The following is a 26,094-nucleotide window of genomic DNA, read 5'->3' on the forward strand; positions in this document are numbered from 1 at the left end:
TCTGCATCGTCAACTATTAAATATATCTATCTTCATCTTTCATTTCCCCTTGCCCCTTCAGGCTCACCACCAACTCTCAAGGACAATTCGGCATGGAGAATAAATGCTGGCCTAGCCATGTGACGGTATTACCCAATGGCTGTGTAGCGCGGGCTACAATGTTAATCAGTAGTTTAGAATAGGGTCTGGTTGGAGAAGCACACATTGTGTTAGTGCTCTGTTACTTGTGTTAATAAACAGCATGTGCTTCATCTTACATTGGTCTCTGTGTCTGCAGTATCTTGTTTACCAACTCACTCACCAGTAGATAGGTGTGCAACTGTGTTCACTGAGCAAAGCGACCCGACAGAAGGAACATAACAACTGGCGACGAGGCAAAACACGACCAGTCGACGACACTAAAGAGAGCCGCAGAAATTCAACAGAAGTAAATCAGCCATACCTTGCAACGTGCTTTTAAGTACAGCCTTCATCACAGTTGTCTAGTTATCTCCCTCCAGTCTGCCACAGTTTGCCTGTATCGAGCCGTTTGATCAGACCACCGATCACTGGTCACATTATATTGAATGCCTCACGTTCTTCTTTTTGGTCGACAACATATCGGGGGAGGAGAAGAGGCGAGCGATCCTCTTATCAACATGTGGCAGTAAAACATACGGCCTAATTCGTAGTTTAATAGCACCCAACGCCCCAGATTCCAAGAGCTTTGATGAGTTGGTAAATCTTGCGAAAAGCCACTTCCAGCCGAAACCCTCAGTAACAAATCAGCAATTTAAATTTAATTTGAGGTGTCGCGTCCCTGGAGAGACAGTCACTTGCTATTAGCTGCCTTAAAACAACTGAGAGCACTGAGAGTTCGGGAAGTCGATTAACGACATGTTAAGAGACCGATTACTATATGGAACTAATGAAGACACCATTCAAAAAAGGTTGTTGTCAGAATCAGATTGAGAGTTCAGCAAGGTGCTGGAGTTGGTGCTCGCAATGGAGATGCAGTCAGGGACTCAGAAGCAATCAAGGGAGCACAAAATGGTGCCATCCTTCACGGCGGGAGGGAAGCACCGGTTAGAAATGGTGCAGAAGTACAGGGCTACGCGGAAAGGTGAGAAACAGCCACCATTTACAGAAAAGCATAAAGCAATGGTTTAACAGAGAAAACCCACAATAATAACGGCAGAAATGGAACCAGACAGCCTGCAAACGAACAATTTTAAAGAATCGAGTGTTTCTACTGCCATCGTAATGGGCACATTATGCGATATTGTAGACAGATTAAGACAAACTTTAAGCAGAAAGATAGAATTCATGAAATCCACATAATAGAGGAGCCAGAAGAAACAGAGTCGGATATTTACTCACTACACAACTTAAAAATGGGTAAAACAGAACCAATCTACTTGACAGGGAAAGTCAATGGAAAACCCATCTGAATGGAGGAGGATACAGGGGCATCCATGACAGGTACAGGGGAACATACGTTCAAATATCTGAATGGGGTTACATCTGGAAAATTCAGATGCTAAATTAAAGACGTCTACTGGTGAAGATGTATGAGTCAGAGGGATATGCAAGGTTCCAGTACAGTATGGAAATCAGTCTGTTAATTTACCCCCAATAGTGGTAGCAGGGGAGGGTCCAAGTCCACTTGGCTGGAACTGGCTGAAGGAAATAAAGTTGGAGTGGACCGCGATTTTTTGACTCAGAATGAAAGATCTGCAAGTGCTATTACAGAAATATGATTCCGTTTTCAGGGAAGAGCTTGGAACGATTCAGGGACAGCAAACAAAAATCCACCTGGATCCCGGGGTAACCCCCAGATTCTTGAAGACGAGGCCAGTCCCCTTTGCCCTGTGAGAGAAATATGATGTGGAATTAGACAGGCTGGAAAGGTTGGCAGTCTTACAACCCGTATAATTTTCCAAATAGGCAGCACCTGTGGGGGAGGTGAGATGATGGTATTGTCGCTGGACTCATCATCCAGAGACGCAGGGTGATGGTCTGGGGACCCGGGTTCGAATCCTGCCACAGCAGATGGTGGAATTGGAATTCAATAAAAATCTGGGAACTGAAAGTCTAATGATGTCCATGAAACCAATGTCGATTGTTGTAAAAACCCATCTGGTTCACTGAGGTCCTTTAGGGAAGGAAACCTGCTGTCCTTACCTGATGACTCCAGGCCAGACCCACAGCAATGTGGTTGACTCTGAAATGGCTGAACAAGCCACTCAACTACAACAAAGTCACAAAAAAGGAATGAAACTGGATGGACTACCCGGCATCGACTACCTGGAAACGACAATGGCAATCGCAGCCCTTCGACACTGCAAAATCCTCCTTACTAACATCTGGGGGCTAGCGCCAAAATTGGGAGAGCTGTCTCACAGACTAATCAAGCAACAGCCTGACATAGTCATCCTTACGGAATCATACCTTACAGATAAAGTCCCAGATACCACCATCACCATCCCTGGGTATGTCCTGTCAACCCAGCAAAGGAGGCTATACAGTTGGGAGAGAGTTGCTCTGGGAGTCCTCAACATTGACCCCAGACCCCATGAAGTCTCACGGCATCAGGTCAAACATGGGCAAGGAAACCTCCTGCTGATTACCATGTACCACCCTCCCTCAGCTGATGAATCAGTGCTCCTCCATGTTGAACACCACTTGGGGGAAGCACTGAGGGTGGCAAGGGCACAGAATGTACTCTGGGTGGGGACTTCATTGTCCATGACCAAGAATGGTTCGGTAGCACCACTACTGACCAAGCTGGCCGAGTCCTAAAGGACATAGCTGCTAGACTGGGTCTGCAGCAGGTGGTGAGGGAACCAACAAGAGGGAAAAACATAATTGACCTCATCCTCACCAATCTGCCTGCTGCAGATGCATCTGTCCATGACAGTATCAGTAGGAGTGACCACCACACAGTCATTGTGTAGACAAAGTCCTGTCTTCACATTGAGATCCTCCATTGTGTTGTGTGGCACTACCACTCTGCTAAATGGGATAGATTTCAAACACATCTAGCTACTCAAGACTGGGCATCCATGAGGTGCTGTGGGCCATCAGCAGCAGCAGAATTGTACTTGAACACAATCTGTAACCTCATGGCCCAGCATATCCCCCACTCTACCATTACCATCAAGCCAGGGGATCAACCCTGGTTCAATGAAGAGTGCAGGAGGACATGCCAGGAGCAGCACCAGGCATACCTAAAAATGAGGTGTCAACCTGGTGAAGCTATAACACAGGACTATTTGCATGTCAAACAGTGGAAGCAGCAAGTGATAGACAGAGCTAAGTGATCCCACAACCAGTGGATCAGATCTAAGCTCTGCAGTCCTGTCACATCCAGTTGTGAATGGTGATGGACAATTAAACAACTCACTGGAGGAGGGGACTCCAGAAATATCCCTATCCTCAATGATGGAGGAACCCAATGCAGAAGATAAGGCTGAAGCATTTGCAACAATCATCAGCTAGAAGTGCCGAGTGGATGATCCATCTCAGCCTCCTCCGGAGGTCCCCAGCATCACAGATGCCAGTCTTCAGCCAATTCGATTCACTCCACATGATATGAAGAAACGGCTGAAGACACTGGATACTGCAAAGGCTCTCAGCCCTGACAATATTCCGGCAATAGTACTGAAGACTTGTGCTCCAGAACTTGCCACGCCCCTAGCCAAGCTGTTCCAGTACAGCCACAACACTGGCATCTACCCGGCTATGTGAAAATTGCCCAGGTATGTCCTGTACACAAAAAGCAGGACAAATTCAACCCGGCCAATTACCGCCCCATCAGTCTACTCTCCATCATCAGTAAAGTATTGGAAGAGGTGACAAACAGTGCTATCAAGTGGCACTTGCTTAGTAATAACCTGCTCACTGACGCCCAATTTGGGTTCCCCCAGGGCCACTCAGCTCCTGACCTCATTACAGCCTTGGTTCAAACATAGACAAAGGAGCTGGACTCCCCAGGTGAGGTGAGAGTGACTGCCCTTAACATCAGCATTCGACCGAGGGTGACATCAAGGAACCCTAGCAAAACTGGAGTCAGTGGGAATCAGGGGGAAAGCTCTCCGCTGGTTGGAGTCATACCTAGCACAAAGGAAGATGGTTGTGGTTATTGGAGGTCAATCATCTCAGCTCCAGGACATCACTGCAGGAGTTCCTCAGGGTAGTGTCCTCGGCCCAACCATCTTCAGTTGCTTCATCAATGATCTTCCTTCCCTCATAAGGTCAGAAGTGGGGATGCTCGCTGATGATTGCATAATGTTCCTCAGATACTGAAGCAGTCCATGTCCAAATGCAGCAAGACCTGATCAATATCCAGGCTAGGGATGACAATTGGCAAATAACATTTGTGCCACACAAGCGCCAGGCAATGACCATCTCCAATAAGAGAGAATCCAACCATCGCCCCTTGATGTTCAATGGTATTGCCTTCTCTGAATCTCTCATTATCAACATCTTGGGGTTACCATTGACCAGAAACTGAACTGGACTGGCCATATAAATACTGTGGCTACAAGAGCACGTCAGAGGCTAGGAATTGTGCAACGAGTAACTCACCTCCTGACTCCCCAAAGCCTGTCCACCATCTACAAGGCACAAGTCAGGAGTGTGATGGAATACTCCCCACTTGCCTGGATGAGTGCAACTCCCACAACACTGAAGAAGCTTGACACTGTCCAGGACAAAGCAGCCCACTTGATTGGCACCACATCCACAAACATTCACTCCCTCCACCACCAATGCACAGTAGCAGCAGTGTGTACCATCTACAAGATGCACTGCAGGAATTCACCAAGGCTCCTTAGGCAGCACCTTCCAAACCCATGACCACTACCATCCAGAAGGACAAGGGCAGCAGATAGATGGGAACACCACCACCTGGAAGTTCCCCTCCAAGTCACTCACCATCCTGACTTGGAAATATATCGCCGTTCCTTCACTGTCACTGGGTCAAAATCCTGGAACTCCCTCCCTAACAGCACTGTGGGTGTACCTACACCACATGGACTGCAGCGGCTCAAGGCAGCAGCTCATCACCACCTTCTCAAGGGCAACTAGGGATGGGCAATAAATGCTGGCCCAGACAGTGAAGCCCACATCCTGTGAATGAATAAATAAAAGTTCTAGTACTAAAGCTTGACCAGAGTGTGTGAATATGTGGGGATTGCAAGTTGACCGTTAACAACGTGGCCAGACTAGACAGGCATCCCATACCGAAAACTGATGAATCGTACTCCAAGCCGGCTGGGGGAGCTGCATATACGAAGCTCGACGTGAGTCACACTTCCCAGCAAGTCGAGCTAGAAAAGGCCCCTCGGGACGTTGTGACTATCAACAAACATAGTGGGATGGACCAGTATCGCCGCTAACCCCTCGGAGCATCATCAGCGTGTGCCATTTTCCAATGGACAATGGAAAATTTGCTTCATGGTTTGCCCGGTGTTGTGGTTTATCTCGATGATGTCCTAGTAACAGGCCTGACTAATGAGGACCACCGGGCTAACCTGGAAGAGGTGTTGAAGCATTCCTCACAAACCAGAGTACGTTTGAAAAGAGCCGAATATCTCTAAAAGACGGCAACGTGAATGTCCCAATTCCCCAATTCTGGATTTGTCACCAGGACAGGCCAAACAAACAAGAGAGTGGACAGACCACGATCCTGTTTTGTCTCACGTGACGGAACAAGTCTTACAGGGAGGGTCTAACGAGACAAGTCTGATGAAATGAAGCCCTATTTTAATAGGAGATATGAGCTAACCTGACAGGATGGCATCGTGCTGTGTGTGGGGGTGGGGGGGGTGGTGGTGAGAGTCATTTTGCCTCCGAGACGAAGGAAGCCATTGTTGACCGAATTGCATAGCACTCACCCCAGCATTTCTAAAATGAAAATGTTGGCTCGCGGCTACTTATGGTGGCTCGGGGTGGATATGGAAATCAAAAATTTAGTCAAAAGCTGCATACAGTACCAACAGGTATAGAAATTGCCCCCTTCGGCTCCATTACATCCCTGGGAATGGCCTGGAAGGCCATAGGTCCTCCTCCACGTTGACTACATGGAGCTGTTTTTGGGCACAACGTTCCTCTTGATTATAGATGCTCAGTCAAAGTGGATGGATGTCTATGAGGTGAGATCACCCACATCTGCCACCACCATAGACAGATCGCATCAGAGTTTTGTGATACACGGGTTACCAGAGATAATAGCGTCTGATGATGGAACAGCATTCACCAGCGGGGAATTCCAAAGATTTACAAGTCTCAGAGGCATAACACATGTTAAGACCTCGCCATCCCCCCTGCGTCCAATGGTGTGGCTGAGAGGGCAGTCCGGACCTTCAAATCTGGAATGAAAAAATCTGGATGGAGACTCTATTGCAATTCAATTATCACGTTTCCTACTCAGCTTTGGACTAGACCACACACGACCACCGATATTGCCCCCACAGAGTTATTGATGAAGAGATGTCTCTAGACACGTTTGAGTGTCATAAAGCCAAATATAGTGGGGAGGGTAGAGGGAATTCAGGAGGCCCAGAAGATGGACACGATGCCCACAGTCATGAAAGAAACTTCACTGTTGGAGACACAGTTTTTGCAAAGAATGTTGGAGATGGGCCCAAATGGCTATCAGGTGAGGTTAGTGCAGTCACAGGACCCCTTTCCTGTCACATATCGGCCAAAGGTCAGATGATTAGGAGATATGTAGATCACCTCAGGAAAAGGGAAACAGATCTACAAGAAAGGATCCACCAAGCATTCCCATTGGAGTCTACACCACATGTGGGAGGAACTCCACTTGGTTTGGAAATAGCTGTAGGATCCGCCAAGCCTGAGAGAGTCGAAGAAACAAACTTACAGGTTCCTGCTGGAGAGCTGAGTAGACAATAACTCCTGAGAGGGAGCCCTCGGATAAACCAGCCGAAGTTGTAGAACTATAACATTCGACACCCTTGAAGAAGCTTCCAGAGAGACTGAATTTGTAAATAGTTTATTTAGGCAAATAGTTGATATGTTGTGAAGGTTGTAAATTGTACTTTCGAGAATTGGGGGAGGGATGTGGTTATCTGAGGTGCAATACGCCTTTAAGAGAATGTGGGCAGATTGACCATGTGACTGTATTACCCAATGGCTGTGTAGCGCGGGCTACAATGTTAATCAGTAGTTTAGAATAGGGTCTGGTTGGAGAAGTACACGTTGTGTTGGTGCTCTGTTACTTGTGTTAATAAACAGCATGTGCTTCATCTGACATTGGTCTCTGTGTCTGCAGTATCTTGGTTACCAACTCACTCACCAGTAGATAGGTGTGCAACTGTGTTCACTGAGCAAAGCGACCCGATAGAGAAGGAATATAGCATGCGTGGGGATAGAATATTTTTAATAAGATAGATTTTTAGCCTTTGCTTTTATCATCTATTTCTTTTTAAAGGTTCCTAAATTACAACAGTGACTACACTTCAAAAAAGCACAAAATTGATTAAAGCACTCTGGGACATTCTGGTCTTGTGAAAGGCTCCAAGTCTTTCTTTTTGAGATTCAATTTAGTTTTAGAACTCTCTCCTTTAATGTCTCTTCCATTCACCTTCTGGGAATTCAATACTCCAACCATTCATCTGATTATATTTTTTATGTGTTGTTCGGATGTGCATGTCACTGGCAAGATTCTGAGGTGGTGCTTATAGCATTTGGGTGCTCAGGGCTGAAAGAGTAAATGTGTGAGATTGGAGAAAAATTTGGGTGCTCAGGGCTGAAAGAGTAAATGTGTGAGATTGGAGAAACATTTGGGTGCTCAGGGCTGAAAGAGTAAATGTGTGAGATTGGAGAAACATTTGGGTGCTCAGGGCTGAAAGAGTAAATGTGTGAGATTGGAGAAACATTTGGGTGCTCAGGGCTGAAAGAGTAAATGTGTGAGATTGGAGAAACCGTACCTGCCCACATGAAGATGTAAGAGAGTCACATGGACTAGGAGGCCAGTTGGAGAAAGCTCATGGTTGAGACTGAGTAATACCTGTAAACAGCCATTGTTCAGACACTTACGTCACTGAACCTCTTTCTTAGCCAATCACAACCAACACACAACAGGGCTTAGCCTGATCAAATGGACGAATAAGTAAAGTGTGAGAAATTATGACTCACTTGGTCACATGGGAGATTGCTAAGTGTTTGTGCCTTGTGTGTTTGAGTGAAATCAGGGAGAACAGCTTCCCTTCCCCAAAGGACATCAGTTAACCTGTTGGGTTTTACGAAGCTGCTCCTTTCTCTTGATGTAAGATTTATTAAATCCAATTTCATAACTTGGCCTAGTGAGAAATAAAATTGAACTCACAACCTGATCAAGTTCTTTGATGAAGTAACAGAGAGGGTTGGTGAGGGGAGTGAGGCTGATGTGGTGTTGATGGATTTTCAAAAGGGATTTGATAAAAGTATCACAAAATAGGCTCGTTAGCAAAACTGAAGCCCATGGGATTAAAAGGACAGAGGCATTGTGGATATGAAATCGGCCGAGTGACAGAGCAGTTTTGCAGACTGAAGGGAGGTATAGAGTGGTTTCCTCAAGAGCTGGTGTTACCACCACTGCTCTTTCTGTTATATGTTAGTGACCTAGAATCGGGCAGACAGAGCATCATTTCAGAGTTTGCAGATGATAACGAAATTCCAAAATGTAGTAAACAGTGAGGAGATAGTAACAGACTCAGGAGATAGACAGACCAGTAAATGGGCAGATACGTGGCAGATGGAATTTAACAAAGAGAATTGTGAAGTGGTTCATTTTGCTAGGGAGAATGAAAAAGACAATATAAATTAAATGGTATAATTTTAAAGAGGTTGTAGAGAGAGAGACCTGGGGATATATTTACACAAATGATTGAAGGCAGAAGGACAAGTTGAGAAGGTTGTTAAAAAAGGCATATAGCATCCTTAAACTTATAAAGAGGGGCATAGAGTATAAGAGGGAGACAGTGTTTAGCAGTAATATCACCGGACTAGTAATCCGGAGACTCAGGCGAATGACCTGAGGGCACAAGTTCAAATCCTCCAAGGCACCTCGTGGTATTTAAATTCAATTAATAAAATCTGGAATATAAAGTTAGTCTTAGTGATGAGGACCATGAGTGACTATCGTTGATTGTCATAAAAACCCATCTGATTCATTGACGCCTTTTAGAAAAGGAAATGTGCTGTCCTTACCTGGTCTGGCCTACATGTGACTCCAGACCCACAGCAATGTGGTGACTCTTAACTGTTCTCCAAAATGGCCTAGCAAGCTACTCAGTTCAAGGAAAATTAACGATGGGCAACAGTAACACCCACATCCCATTAAAGAACAACAAAAAAGCCAGGAAATAATCCTAAATCGTTATAAACACTAATTAGGCCAGTGGCCAATTCTGGGCTCCACACTTTAGAAAGGATGTCAAGGACTTGAAGAGGTGAGGAGGGGATTTAATAAAATGGTAACTGAGAAGACGGGGTTCAGTTAATCTGGGGAAGCTGGGATTCTTCTTCTTAAAGCTGACAAGGTTAAGGGAGATTTAACAAAGGTGTTCAAAACCACAAATGGTTTTGATGAGTAAATAAGGAGAAACTGTTCTCACTGGCAGGGGAGTTGGTGACCAGAGCGACACAGATTTGAGGGATAAAAACAAAAAACTGCGGATACTGGAAATCCAAAACAAAAACAGAATTACCTGGAAAAACTCAGCAGGTCTGGCAGCATCGGCGGAGAAGAAAAGAGTTGACGTTTCGAGACCTCATGACCCTTCAACAGAACTGGGTGAATCCAAGGAGAGGGGTGAAAAATAAGCTGGTTTAAGGTGGAGGGGGTGGGGGGGGGTGGCGGTGGTGGTGGCGGGGGGAGAGAAGTTGTGGGGGGAAGTGGTGTGGTTGTAGGGACAAGCAAGCAGTGATAGGAGCAGATAATCAAAAGATGTCACTGACAAAAGAACAAAAGAACAGAGGTGTTGAAGGTGGTGATATTATCTAAACGAATGTGCTAATTAAGAATGGATGGTAGGGCACTCAAGGTACAGCTCTAGTGGGGGTGGGGTGGAAAGGCTAGCAGGGCATAAAAGATTTAAAAATAATGGAAATGGATGAGAAAAGAAAATCTATATAAATTATTGGAAAAAACAAAAGGAAGGGGGAAGAAACAGAAAGGGGGTGGGGATGGAGGAGGGAGTTCAAGATCTAAAGTTGTTGAATTCAATATTCAGTCCGGAAGGCTGTAAAGTGCCTAGTTGGAAGATGAGGTGCTGTTCCTCCAGTTTGTTTTGGGCTTCACTGGAACAATGCAGCAAGCCAAGGACGGACATGTGGGCAAGAGAGCAGGGTGGAGTGTTAAAATGGCAAGCGACAGGGAGGTTTGGGTCATTCTTGCGGACAGACCGCAGGTGTTCTGCAAAGCGGTCGCCCAGTTTACGTTTGGTCTCTCCAATGTAGAGGAGACCACATTGGGAGCAACGAATGCATTTCCCCCAACTTAGTCTACTGCATTCGTTGCTCCCAATGTGGTCTCCTCTACATTGGAGAGACCAAACGTAAACTGGGCGACCGCTTTGCAGAACACCTGCGGTCTGTCCGCAAGAATGACCCAAACCTCCCTGTCGCTTGCCATTTTAACACTCCACCCTGCTCTCTTGCCCACATGTCTGTCCCTGGCTTGCTGCATTGTTCCAGTGAAGCCCAACGCAAACTGGAGGAACAGCACCTCATCTTCCGACTAGGTACTTTACAGCCTTCCGGACTGAATATTGAATTCAACAACTTTAGATCTTGACCTCCCTCCTCCATCCCCACCCCCTTTCTGTTTCTTCCCCCTTCCTTTTGTTTTTTCCAATAATTTATATAGATTTTTCTTTTCCTACCTATTTCCATTATTTTTAAATCTTGTATGCCCTGCTAGTCTTTCCACCCCACTCCCACTAGAGCTGTACCTTGAGTGCCCTACCATCCATTCTTAATTAGCACATTCGTTTAGATAATATCACCACCTTCAACACCTCTGTGTTCTTTTGTTCTTTTGTCAGTGACATCTTTTGATTATCTGCTCCTATCACTGCTTGCTTGTCCCTACAACCACAACCACCCCCCACCCACTTCTCTCCCCCCACCCAACACCCCCCCTCCACCTTAAACCAGCTTATATTTCACCCCTTTCCTTAGATTCACTCAGTTCTGTTGAAGGGTCATGAGGAGTCGAAACGCCAACTCTTTTCTTCTCCGCTGATGCTGCCAGACCTGCTGAGTTTTTCCAGGTAATTCTGTTATAGATTTGAGGGAATTGGCAAAAGAATCAGAAACGCTATGAGAATTTTTTTAGTCAGTGAGTTATTATGATGTGAAAGGGCAGAGGAAACAGATTCAAAGGGCAATTGGGTAGATATTTGTAGGGGAAACATCTACAGGGCTATGGGGAAAGAGCTGGGGGAGTGGGAAAAATTGGAAAGCTCTTTCACAGAACTGACGCAGACACTTCTGTACTGTAGCTATCTATGACCTAAACTGCTTTATCCATTGGCAAGTCAGCACTGTCCATATGTTAATTTTCTGTTCTGTTAATTTGGAACAGGTCTTGTCAGCTCACTGAACTTTGACTTTTTTTAGTTCAGTCCCTTCATCTTTGACCCTTTGTGCTGTTTCATTTCTTAACTGATTCCAGCTACCTTGTGGTCTCAATTTTCCTCTATGTCTCAGTTATTGTCCCACATCATTTCCCAGAATTATGCACAAAACATTAATACACAAGGTAAGATCACACAGAGTTGGTGTAATATATTAGCTTGGATAGAGGATTGGCTAACCAACAGAAAGCAGAGAGTTGGGATAAATGGGTCTTTTTCTGGATGGCAAGCTGTAACTAGTGGGGTGCCACAGGGCTCGGTCCTTGGGCCCAACTATTTACAATCTATATTAATGACTTGGATTCAGGGATAAAAGGCACTATAGCTAAATTTGCAGAAGACACCAAAATAGGTGGGAAAATAAGTTGCAATGAAGAAATAAGAAATTTACAAATGGATATGGACAGGTTAGGTGAATGGGCCAAGATTTGGCAGATGGAGTTTAACGTGGGTAAGTGTGAGGTTAGCCATTTTGGTCAGAAGAATAAAAAGGCGACTTATTATTTAAATGGAGAGAAACTTCAGAATGCTTCAGTGCAGAGGGATCTGGGTTTCCTCATGCATGGATCGCTGAAAGCTAGTATGCAGGTACAGCAGGTAATAAGGAAGGCAAGTGGAATTTTGGCATTTATTGCTAAAGGAATAGAGTATAAAAATGGGGAAGTGTTGTTGCAACTGTACAAGGTATTGGTGAGATCGCATCTGGAGTACTGTGCAGAGTTTTGGTCCCCTTACTTGAGGAAGGATTTAATTGCATTGAAGGCGGTTCAGAGGATGTTCACTTGATTGATTCCAGAGATGCGAGGCTTGTCTTATGATGAGAGATTGAGCAGTCTAGGCCTATACTCGCTAGAGTTTAGAAGGATGAGAGGAGATCTAATTGAGGTGTATAAGATGCTAAAGGGGATAGATAGAGTAGACGTGGAGCGGCTGTTTCCCCTTCTGGGGGATTCTAGAACGAGAGGCCATAGTTTTAGGCTAAGGGGTGGTAGATTTAAATCAGAGATGAGGAGGAATTACTTTTTTCAAAGGGTCGTGAATCTGTGGAATTCACTACCTCAGACTGCAGTGGATGCCGGGGCGCTGAATAAATTTAAGGAGGAGATAGACAGATTTTTAATTAGTAACGGGTTGAAAGGTTATGGGGAGAGGGCGGGAAATTGGAGTTGAGGCCGAAATGAGATCAGCCATGATCGTATTGAATGGTGGGGCAGGCTCGAGGGGCTGCATTGCCTACTCCTGCTCCTAGTTCTTATGTTCTTATATTAAACTATGCTCCTTTCACCATTCAATTAGAAACAGACTGAGCTACAACAGCCCTGGATGAACATGTACAACTGTATCACTTTTATTCTAGTCTATAGTCTATATGGAATAGTTCAAATCACCCAATATTACTACTCATTGTTTTTGCATCTCTTGAACAGCCTGTTGAGCTCATCCTCGATCATATCTCCAGTGTTCAGCCTGTAATCCACACCCAGAATGATACCAGTTTGTTAATTGTGTAATAATACAGCTCCATTTTGAGAATATCCTCGCTTTCTAATGCTGAGACAGCATCCAGCATCCTTCTTCAATGCCATCACCTTACCTCCAATCTTCTCTTTCACTTTGGAAAATGTTCTGACCAGGAATACTGAGTTCACAAGATTTATAAAACAGCTTTTCTGATCAAAAATCCATTAACATTTACAGCATGGGAGCTCATTCAGCCCATTGACATAGGATATAAAAAACTGCAAGATGGGTAAATGTAATCATGACTATCGCATGGAGGGCAAATGCCAGCATGACACTTTGGGCTGAATGGCCTTGTTCCACGTTGCCACATTTAAGTATGTGAGATTGCAGTCGTCTGTCTTTCCTCCGGATTGAGGGTGGCAAAAGGCCACAAACTCCATGGAGGGTTTGCATGATAGCTCTGTACACTGGCTTAACTCTTCCCACTTTCTAACTGAACATGGTCTAACTCGCCAGGGCTAGACAGGTAGGAAATCTGTCAGACTTACTCCACAGTGGTCTCGTCCAGCACTCCAGTGACTGGGATTCTGTAGAATCGCTGCATTGCTGCAATGGCAGCCTGCATAGAATGAGCGGAACGCATGGCAGATGTACGGATATCATTCGGCAGTAGGTATCCATAAGTCTTCAACCAATTCTGCAAAGAAATAAAAACGTTATCTAAACATTTTCTTTATCAAACTTGAGCCAAGGAGCAGAGTTTTAATCCATGTCTGAAGATGCTACTGAACAGTCACTCGGTTGTACAGAATGTGAGTATTGCTGAAAAGAAAGAGACATCCTGTCGAAGCTTTTTGTCTTGCACTCAACAGGACAAATGCAAGAATGCCCAATTTCAAAGGCAGCAACAATTTATACTGCATGAGAAAAGGAGGTGCTGATTGGTTGGCAAGTCGCCTCTGATTGGTCGAGTTGTTGCCATGGCAAACGCACCAGGGACCTATTGTCCCCCATGCTTTTGTTTATTCAGAAAAAAGAGCCACATATATTCATATGCAGGGAATGGTCCTCTGCAGGCAAAAGTAATATGTCCAGATATTGCAACTTTTTTGAACACTATTTCGTCTTGTAGAAATCAGCACACAATAAGTTAAAATAGATTTCACTTCTGTTCAACAGGAATGCCTTGTGAAGCAGGCCTAAGGCAAGCCTGAGGGACTGAAGGAATGGGAAGGCCACTCATTCATGTCTCGAGGATCTGGGATATATTGTATGGTTGCTGTTTATAGTAATAAAGTAATTGAAGAGCTTAAGTGGGCCATGTAACCATGGTAACAGAATGATAGGGAGAAACTGAGATGAACATAAGTGTATCTTCTTGGCTCCATGTTATCTGTCTGTTTTTTGATGTATTGTAATTTAGTGTTAGTGTGCTTGGAATATAGAGATCAAAAGTAGACCTGGTGTTTTGAGTGAACTGCTATTTGTTGTAGTCAGGCTGGGATTGTGAAACGTGACATTTGAGCACTCAGAACGAATCATAAACTCAACGAGAAAGAATTATACCAGACAATACGATGTGAAAACGTGTCAGAGTACTCGTGTTGGATTGTGTAACATGAGCTTGTTAAAGGCAAAGATCTGATTCTGCGGTTGTTACAACTAATGCCTGTGTTTGAAGTTATGCAAGAATATAGAACAGGGAAGCAGCCAATCAGCTACAGTGACACATACACACACAGAAACACACATGTACAAACTGTCACACACTTCCTGCTCACACTGTCCACGTTCCTCACACATTCATCTATCTAACTGTCACTCTGAACACTGGCCACATTGAGATAATGAATGTTGTAGCTGGAAGGTTGTCCTGGATGGGGGCAGGATTGAATGGAAGGATGCACTGGTTGCTGGATGTTTTGTGAGGGGTGATGAGTCACTGATTGGATACAGCAAGGCCGGGCACAAGACACAATGTGACCAACGTCCGGGTGTGCAGAATCTGTTGTCTTTGCCTTTTGACTGACTTTGGGACTTTGCTCATTCCTCTGCATTTCCTCACTATTCTGTGGTTTCGAGGGGGATTTTTTTTCATTCATTCACAGGATATGGGCTTCTCTGGCTGGGCCAGCATTTATTGTCCATCCCTAATTGCCCTTGAGAAGGTGGTGGTGAGCTGCCTTCTTGAACCGCTGCAGTCCATGTGGTGTAGGTACTCCCACAGTGCTGTTAGGGATTTTGACCCAGGGACAGTGAAGGAACGGCGATATATTTCCAAGTGAAGATGGTGAGTGGCTTGGAAGGGAACTTGCAGGGGTTGTAGCTGGACACAGCAGTGTGTTTAATGGGGGTTCTGAGCTGTCTGAGATGTTAGGATTTACATAATGAAGATAAAAAGAATTACATTTAAAAATTATTAATTTGAAATAGTGCAACAGGAAACTAACGGAACAGCAAAAATGTTAAAAATCTAGAGACCGATCCAGAAGCAGCAAAACAGGAACCAACCCCGCTCTGGGAGTTATTGCAGCCAGGAGGTCAGCCTGAACTAACTTCTAAGATCAGGAACAAACCAGGTGCTGTTAGGCTCTGAATAGCTGGGCTGTGCAATCCCTGTGAGGGTAGATACAAAGCCTGTTCCTCGAACTCCCTGTCCCCCCTCTGCTGCACGTCCTCATGTTAAGCTGGTTGCTTCCTGTCACAGCTGAGGCTGTGAGGTGAAAATCCAATATCCCGGCCATCACATTCCTGAACGGCTTCTGTAAGTGTTGGAAACTCTGGATCAATGAGTCTCACACCAAAACTACACAGAGCTGCTTCTGTCCACGGAATTGAGAGTTTTTAAATTTCAGCCCTCGTGTGAAGCTGCCAGTTTTTCTGTTGCAGCAAAGCAGCTCTTGTTACTTTTCTTGGAAAGCAATTTTCTGTTTTTAGAAACGGTGATCTTCCTACTCCAAACACAACTTAACAGTTTCACAGCTTTTTGCAGCATCTGGTGATCCTGAGTGAATATAAATTAACCAGAGAAAGATTGGCAGAAACACAGCCCTCAACTCAGCACCAGATACTGACCCTGCCAAATACTGACCCCCATCAAATACTGACCCCTGCCAACTACTGACTCCGCCATCCTCCTAAATACTGACCCTCGCCAAATACTGACCCTCACTACCCTCCCAAATACTGACCCCTGCCAACTACTGACTCCGCCATCCTCCTAAATACTGACCCTCGCCAAATACTGACCCCAGTTAAGTATTGACCCCCGCCAAGTACTGACCCTCACCAAGTACTGACCCAGGCCAAGTACTGACCCTCACCAAGTACTGACCCAGGCCAAGTACTGACCCACGCCAGGTGCTGACCCACGCCAAGTACTGACCCAGGCCAAGTACTGACCCACGCCAAGTACTGACCCACGCCAAGTACTGACCCACGCCAAGTGCTGACCCACGCCAAGTACTGACCCACGCCAAGTACTGACCCACGCCAAGTGCTGACCCACGCCAAGTACTGACCCAGGCCAAGTACTGACCCAGGCCAAGTACTGACCCACGCCAAGTGCTGACCCTCACCAAGTACTGACCCAGGCCAAGTATTGACCCACGCCAGGTGCTGACCCACGCCAAGTACTGACCCAGGCCAAGTACTGACCCACGCCAAGTACTGACCCACGCCAAGTGCTGACCCTCACCAAGTACTGACCCAGGCCAAGTATTGACCCACGCCAAGTGCTGACCCTCACCAAGTACTGACCCTCACCAAGTACTGACCCTCACCAAGTACTGACCCAGGCCAAGTATTGACCCACGCCAGGTGCTGACCCTCACCAAGTACTGACCCTCACCAAGTACTGACCCAGGCCAAGTATTGACCCACGCCAGGTGCTGACCCACGCCAAGTACTGACCCAGGCCAAGTACTGACCCTCACCAAGTACTGACCCTCACCAAGTGCTGACCCACGCCAAGTGCTGACCCACGCCAAGTACTGACCCACGCCAAGTACTGACCCACGCCAAGTACTGACCCAGGCCAAGTACTGACCCACGCCAAGTACTGACCCATGCCAAGTACTGACCCCCGCCAAATACTGACACCTTCCACTCTCCCAAAGACAGATCCTGGCTAAATACTGATCCTTGACAAATACTGACCCTGACCAAATACTGACCCCTGCCAAATACTGGCCCCTGCCAAATACTGGCCCCTGCCAAATGCTGACTCCCACCAAATACTGACCCCCTCCACCCTCCCAAATCCTGACACTCGCCTAATACTGATCCCTTCCAAATACTGACCCTGCCAAATACTGACCCCCACCAAATACCATTCCTGCCTAGTACTGCTCCTGCCAAATATTGACGCCGCCAAATACTGATCCCGCCAAATACTGACTCCACCAAATACTGACCATCACCCCACCCTCCCAAACACTGACCCCAAAACCGCCAAAGGCTGAGCACACCAAATACAGACCCTCCTCAATTACTGTCCCCACTCTAATACTGAAACCCCCAATATGGGACATCACTACCCGCATCCTCAAACACCCCCAACCCCACTCCCATAAATACTGGACACCCACAATATCCTTGCCCATGCAGGAGGAAGATTGCACCTGCAGAAATCATTGAGGAGCTGAGCTCTACTTGGTCACTGCGACACTGCGCTCAGGATGGGACATACTGACCAATGGGAACCCTGGGAGCTCTGTCTCAGTGACGATTAGAGAGAAACTGGTTAAACAACAGAGTTCCAAGTAAGCTCTCCGAAATCCCATTGCAAATTATAATGTGCACACAAATCTGAAATCAGTGTGTGTGAACCCTTGCTGATCAGAGTTATACTGTCAGAGATGTTTCCTGGATTTAGAAGCAATTCCAAAGCCAGAACATGAACAAACTTGGAATATTGACTTCGCAAACTGGATATCAGCAAAACTTGAAAGTGAAAATTAAGATTAACATGTAAGAACAATTCACAAAACAGAGACAGAATTTCAATATTCTCCACTGCTGATTATTGGATAGTCATTCACTGGCCTTAAATATAAAACTGAACCTCCAAAAACCCAAACACTGCCTCTTGATATAAAGAAAAGGCTGAAGGCACAGGATACAGTAAAGGCTACGTAAAGGGACCTGACAACAGCTTAGCTGTACTACTGACAACTTGTGCTCCAGAACTTGCTGTAATCCTAGCCGAGCGGTTCCACCCCAGTATAACACTGGCATCCTCGGCCTAAACATCTGCAGCTGCTTCATCAATGACCTTCCTTCCATCATAAGGTCAGAAGTGGGGATGTTCACTGATGATTGCACAATGTTCAGCACCATTCGCGACTCCTCAGATACTGAAGCAGTCCAAATGCAGCAAGACCTGGCAATATCCAGGCTTGGGCTGGTAAGAAGCAAGTAACATTCGTGCCACACAAATGCCAGGAAATGACCATCTCCAATAAGAGAGAATCTAACCATCGCCCCTTGACGTTCAATGGCATTACCATCACTGAACCCCCCACTATCAACATCCTGGGATTACCATTGGCCAGAAACTGAACTGGACTAGCCATATAAATACTGTGGCTACAAGAGCAGGTCAGAGGGTAGGAATCCTGCAATGAGTAATTCACCTCCTGACTCCCCAAAGCCTGTTCACCATCTACAAGGCACAAGTCAGGAGTGTGATGGAATACTCTCCACTGCAGCTCCCACAACATGGGGGAAAGGAACAGAGGAATCTGTGTACAGATGCAAATCACTAAAATTGGCAATGCAGGTTAATAAGGCCATTATAAAAAGCCTACAAAGCACTGAGGTACTACTTTCTAGAGGGATAGAATTGTAAAGCAGAACGTCTGGTTTTCATATTACAAAAGGAATATAGTGGCATTGGAAAAGATGCAAAAAAGATTTGTGAGGATAATAAGCTGGAGGCTGTCAGAAAAGACTGAGCAGGTTGAGAATCTTTTCTCTAGAAGGCTGTGGAATGACCTGATTATGGGTCTCTAAAATTATGAAAGGGTTTGATAGGGTAGACAAGGCAAAGATGTTTCCACTTATGAAAGGAGCTGAACTTCAGGCCAGAAATGCAGATGATCACCAATAAATGCAATGGAGAATTCAGGAGCAGCTTCTTTGACCAGGTGAGATTGTGAACTTGCTTTTACATGGAGTGGTTGAGGCAAATAGTATAGATGCACGTAAGGAGTAGATGGATAAATACATCAGGGAAAAAGGAATAAAAGGATATGTTGATAGGGGGAGATGAAGGGGGCGGGAAGGGGTTGAATGGCCTTTTCTACGCTGGAAATCCTATGTAATCCTCTGTAAAACTCTAATTAAACTGCTGTCCTGAAGCTGCAAAAGCATTTATTGCCCATTCCTAATTGTCCAAATCTAATTGCCCTTGAGAAGGTGGTGGTGAGCCGCCTTCTTGAGCTGCTCTAGTCCCTGTGGTGTATCTACATCACACGGCCAGCAAAGCCGACATCCTGTGAATGAATAAAAAGAAAAGAAGCTTCTTGCTGTGTTCCATGATTGGACTTGGTTTTCTTAGCTGCTCTTATACCTCAGGCTCTTAGTGACAGTAAATCATTATCTCCTCACTGAACTTTGACTGATCTTCAGTTCTAACATTTATAGCAGCCCACAGAATCCTCACTTCATGTTTACATTTGTCAAGATTGGTTTTCTGATGGAAAAGCAACAATCCCATGCAGAGAGTCCACTCCTGCTAAATCCTGTCCCACTACCTGTAATGATTCCGGAATCCAGCTCTGAGCTAAATCCCATTTCAATATGGTTTCAAAATGGTTCACTTCCCCCAAAGGGGCAATTTCTTTGTGAAAAGTAATTCATACATTTATATAGCAGCTAAAATATAGAGAAATATCCTCAGTTTTAACATATACACTGAGCTGGTAGAGGACAATGGGGGTGGGGGAGGGGGAGGGGGGCAGTGGAGTGATAATCATACAGAGAGAGAGAATCATATGGAGAAAGAGAATGATACAGAGAGAAAGAGTCATACAGAGAGGGCGAATCATTCAGAGATAGAGAGAGACATACAGAAAGACGGAACCATACAGAGAGAGAGAATCATAGAGAGAGAGGGAGGGAATAATAGAGAGAGAGAATGACACAGAGCAGGAGGGAATCATACAGAGAGATAGAATCATACAGAGAGAGAGAATGATACAGAGCAGGAGGGAATCATACAGAGGGAGGGAGAGAGAACCATACGGGGAGAGACAATCATAAAGAGAGATTGAATCATACAGACTGAGAATCATACAGAGAGAGCGGGAATCACACAGATAGAGAATCATAGAGAGAGAGAGAGAGAAATTCAGATGGAGAGAGAGAATCAGACAGAGAGAAACAGAGAGAGAGAATCATACAGAGACGGTTAGAATCATATATAGAGAATCACACAGAGAGAGAGAATCATACAGAGGGAATCATACACAGAGAGGGAGAATCATATAGAGACGGTTAGAATCATACATAGAGAGAGAATCATACAGAGAGAGAGAATCGTACAGAGAGAGAATCATATATTGAGACAGAGAAGGATATAGAGAGAAAATCATACAGGGAGAGTGAATTATACAGAGAGAGTGAGAATCATACAGAGAGAGAGAATCATACAGAGGGAAACATACACAGAGAGGGAGAATCATTTAGAGACGGTTAGAATCATATATATAGAGAGAATCATACAGAGAGAATCATACAGAGAGAGAATCATACATTGAGAGAGAGAAGGATATAGAGAGAAAATCATACAGGGAGAGTGAATTATACAGGGAGAGTGATTCATACAGAGTGAGAATCATACAGAGAGAGAATCATACATTGAGAGAGAGAAGGATATAGAGAGAAAATCATACAGGGAGAGTGAATTATACAGAGGGAGTGAGAATCATATAGAGAGAGAATCATAGAGAGAGAGAGAATCATACAGAGAGAGAATCATACATTGAGAGAGAGAAGGATATAGAGAAAAAATCATACAGGGAGAGTGAATTATACAGGGAGAGTGATTCATACAGAGAGAGTGAGAATCATACAGAGAGAGAATCATACATTGAGAGAGAGAAGGATATAGAGAGAAAATCATACAGGGAGAGTGAATTATACAGAGAGAGTGAGAATCATACAGAGAGAGAATCATACATTGAGAGAGAGAATGATAGAGAGAGAGAGAATGATAGAGGGAGAGGGTGAATCATAAAGAGAGAGAATCATACAGAGAGACAGAATCATCCAGAGAGGGAGAGAATTATACAGAGAGTGTGATCAGACAGAGAGAATCATATAGCAAGGGATATTCATACAGTGAGAGAGAATCACAGAGAGAGAGAATCATACAGGGGGAGAGAATTATACATAGAAAGAGCATGATTCATACAGAGAGAGAGAGTGATTCATACACAGAGAGAATCATACAGAGAGAGAATCATATGGAGAGTGAGAATCATACATTGAGAGAGAGAATCATAGAGAGAGAATGAACCAGAGAGAGGGAATAATAGAGAGAGAGAGAATGGTACAGGGAGAGGGAGAATCATACAGAGAGAGGGGGTGATTGATATAGAGAAAGAATCATAAAGAGAGAGAGAGAATCACACATTGAGAGAGAGAATCATAGAGAGAGAATGAATCAGAGGGAATAATAAAGAGAGAGAGAGAATCATACAGGGAGAGGGAGAATCATACAGAGAGAGAGAATCATACAGGGAGAGAGAATCATACAGGGAGAGAGAATCATACAGGGAGAGAGAATGATACAGGGAGAGGAAGAATCCTACAGAGAGAGAGAATCATACGGAGAGAGAAAGAGAATCATACATTGAGAGAAACCTACACAGAGAGAGAAGGATATAGAGAATCATACAGGGAGAGTGAAATATACAGTGATTCATACAGAGGGAGTGAGAATCATACAGAGAGAGACAATGATACAGAGAGAGAATAATAAAGAGAACAAGGGAATCATAGAAAGAGAATCATACAGAGAGTGAATCATTCAGAGATAGCGAATGATGCAGAGAGAGAGAGTCAGATAGAGAATCATACGAAGGGAGAATCATACAGAGAGAGAATCATACAGGGAGAGAGAGGCTCACACAGAGAGAGAATCATACGGAGGGGGAAAGAGAATCATACAGAGAGAGAATCATACAGAGAGAGAGAGACTCACACAGAGAGAGAATCATACAGGGAGAGAGAGACTCACACAGAGAGAGAATCATACAGGGAGAGAGAGACTCATACAGAGAGAGAATCATATGGAGGGAGAGAGAATCATACAAAGGGGGAAAGAGAATCATACAGAGAGAGAATCATACAAGGAGAGACTCACAGAGAGAGATAGAATCAAACAGAGAGAGAGAGAGAATCAGAAAGAGAGAGAATCCAAGAGATAGAAACAGAGAGAGAGAAACATACAGAGAGAGAATGATACAGAGAGAGAGAGAACCATGCAGAGAGAGACTCAGGCAGAGAGAGAGAGAGACTCACAAAGAGAGAGAATCATACAGAGTGAGGGAAAATCACACACACACACAGAATCATAGGGAGGGAGAGAGAATCATACAGAGAGAGAGAATCATACAGAGAGAAAAAAATCATACAGGGAGAGAGTGACTCACACACAGAGAGAGAATCATAGAGACCGTGAATCAAACAGAGAGAGAGAGAATCAGACAGAGAGAGAGAGAGAATCTGAGAGAAAGAAACATAGAGAGAGACTCACACGGAGACAGAGAGAGAATCATACGGAGGGAGAGAGAATCATACAGAGGGGGAAAGAGAATCATACAGAGAGAGAATCATACAGGGAGAGAGAGACTCACAGAGAGAGAGAGAGAGAGAAAATCAAACAGAGAGAGAAAGAATCTGAGAGAGAGAAACAGAGAGAGAGAATCTTACAGAGATAGAGAATCATAGAGAGAGAATCATACAGCGAGAGAGAACCATGCAGAGAGAGACTTATACAGAGAGTAGAATCACAGAGAGAGACTCAGACAGAGAGAGCATTAGACACACAGAGAGAGAGAGAATCATAGAGAGAGAGAGAGATATACAGAGAGAGATAATCATACACCACAGAGGGAGAGAATCATACAGAGCGAGAGGCAATCATACAGACAGAGAGAGAATCATACAGAGAGGGTGAGAATCATACAGAGAGGGAGAGAATCATACAGAGAGGGAGAGAATCATACAGACAGAGAGAGAATCATACAGAGAGGGAGAGAATCATACAGAGAGGGAGAGAATCATATAGAGAGAATCATACAGAGAGAGAGAATCATACAGAGAGAATCACACAGAGACAGAGAATCACACAGAGACAAAGAATCATACAGAGACAGAGAATCATACAGAGACAGAGAATCATACAGAGACAGAGAATCACACAGAGACAGAGAATCATACAGAGACAGAGAATCACACAGAGACAGAGAATCATACAGAGACAGAGAATCACACAGAGACAGAGAATCATACAGAGACAGAGAATCATACAGAGAGAGAGAATCACACAGAGACAGAGAATCACACAGAGACAGAGAATCATACAGAGACAGAGAATCATACAGAGATAGAGAGGCTATCATACAGAGACAGAGAATCATACAGAGAGAGAGAGTCACACAAAGACAGAGAATCATACAGAGACAGAGAATCATACAGAGATAGAGAATCACACAGAGACAGAGAATCATACAGAGATAGAGAAAATCATCCAGAGGGAATGCTACAGAGGGAGAATCATACAGAAAGAGAGAGATAATAATGCAGAGAGAGAGATAATCATACAGAGATTGAGAGAATGATACGGAGAGGATCATACAGAGAGAGAGATAATCATACAGAGAGAAAAAATTGTACAGAGAGAGAGAGAATCATATAGAGAGAGAATCAAACAGAAAGCATCACATAGAGAGAGAGGGAGAATGATAGAGAGCGAGTGACATACAGAGAGGTAGAATCACACAGACTCAGACAGAGAGAGAGAGAGAATCATAGAGAGAGAGAAAATCAAACAGAGAGAGAGAACCAGACATAGAGAGAGAATCAGAGAGAGAGAGAATCATAAAGGGAGAGAGCGACTCATATAGAGAGAGAGAATCATAGAGAGAGAATCATAGAGCGAGAAAGAGAGAGAACCATGCAGAGAGAGAGAGAGACTTATACAGAGATAGAATCACAGAGAGGGAGAGAGACACAGGCAGAGAGTGCATCATACAGAGAGAGAGAATCATACAGACAGAGAGAGAATCATACAGACAGAGAGAGAGAGAATCATACAGAGAGAGAGAGAAAATCATACAGAGAGAGAAAGAATCATACAGGAAGAGAGGGAGAATCATACAGAGAGAGAGAAAATCATACAGAGGGAGAGAGAAAATCATACAGGGAGAAAGAGTCTCACACACAGAGAGAGAATCATAGAGAGAGAGAATCAAACATAGGGAAAGAATCATACAGAGAGAAAGAATCAAACAGAGAGAGAGAGAATCAGACAGAGAGAGAGGATCAGAGTGAGAGAAACAGAGACAGAGAAAATGATACAGAGAGGGTTAGAATCATACAGGGAGGGTTAGAATCATACAGGGAGAGAGAGAGACATATACAGAGAGAGAGAATCTTACAAAGAGGGAGAATCATTGAGAGAGAATCATGCAGCAAGAGACAGAGAACCATGTAGAGAGAGACTTAAACAGAGAGATAGAATCACAGAGAGAGAGAGAGAGACTCAGAGAGAGAATTATACAGAGAGGAAGAGAATCAGAGAGAGAGACACACGTACTGAGAGAGATAATCATACATAGAGGGAGAGAATCATACAGGGAGAGAATTATGCAGAGAGAATGATTCATACAGAGAGGGTCATAAAGAGAGAGAATCATACACAAAGGGAGAGAATCATACAGAGAGAGAGAATGATACAGGGAGAGAGTGTGATTCGTACAGAGAGAGAGTGATTTATACAGAGAGAAAGAGTCATACAGAGAGAGACAATCAGAGAAAAAAAAGAGAGAAAATCATAGAGTGAAAATCATACAGACAGGGATGGTCCTACAGAGAGAGAATCATACAGAGAGAGAGAATTATAGAGAGAGAGAGAGAGAATCATACAGAGAGAGAATCATACAGAGAGGGAGAGAGAATCATATAGAGAGGGACAGAGAATCATACAGTTAGAGATTGATACAGAGAGAGAGATACTCACAGAGAGAGAGAGAGAATCATACAGAGAGAGAGAATTATAGAGAGAGAGAATCATACAAAGAGAGAGAGAATCATACAGTGAGAGGGCAAGAGACAGAGAGAGAGAATCATACAGAGAATTATACAGAGAGAGGCAGAATCACAGAAATTTGGAAAATCATACAAAGAGAGAGATAATAATGCTGAGAGATAGATAATCGTACAGAGATTGAGAGAATGATACAGAGAGAGAGAATCATACAGAGAGAGAGGGGTAATCATACAAATAGAGAAAGTATCATACAGAAAGAGAGGGATTCACAGAGAGAGAGAGAATGATACAGAGAGAGATAGAATCATACAGAACCTTCAGCTTCTGGCATTGCTAGCAGAAATGATCCCATTCCATCATGAAGTCCATCACCTGCCCCCACTGGTCCAGGTAAGTCACACTTGATAATAGAGACAGTCTAGATGTGGAATTGATAAGAATGTGACTGAGAACTCACAGGGGAGTGAGAGGAGGAGGTGTTGGAGGGGGAACGTGATATGCTTGACTGGAGTTTAAGAGGTGTCAGATACTGGCAGACTCTGATCTCGGGGGAACAAGTGCTTCCCGAATATCAGCAGTGCAGGAATACCCGGGACAGGATTGGAGGGATCACAGTCCAAAGCCGAGCTTTGCAGCTCCATCAGTGAATTCTTGTACATTGCAGAGCATCTGGGAGCTCCAGACAACTGTCCACATGGTCCTCAAGATGCAGACCTC

The 26,094-nt window shown here is 44.5% G+C and overlaps 1 protein-coding gene across 1 annotated transcript in view; it reads right to left on the reverse strand.

Annotated features, from left to right (window-relative positions):
* The window catches only part of mmp24 (matrix metallopeptidase 24), a 127,049-nt gene that overhangs the window by 54,932 nt on the left and 46,023 nt on the right, over positions 1 to 26,094 (reverse strand). Inside the window, exon 2 of the mRNA XM_041204652.1 lies at positions 13,643 to 13,791. Within this exon, the coding sequence (XP_041060586.1) occupies positions 13,643 to 13,737 (95 nt within the window). The 5' untranslated portion in view covers positions 13,738 to 13,791. The remainder of the gene's footprint in view (positions 1 to 13,642; positions 13,792 to 26,094) is intronic.

The sequence above is a fragment of the Carcharodon carcharias genome, chromosome 14 (genome assembly GCF_017639515.1).
Source record: "Carcharodon carcharias isolate sCarCar2 chromosome 14, sCarCar2.pri, whole genome shotgun sequence".
Lineage (NCBI taxonomy): Eukaryota > Metazoa > Chordata > Chondrichthyes > Lamniformes > Lamnidae > Carcharodon > Carcharodon carcharias.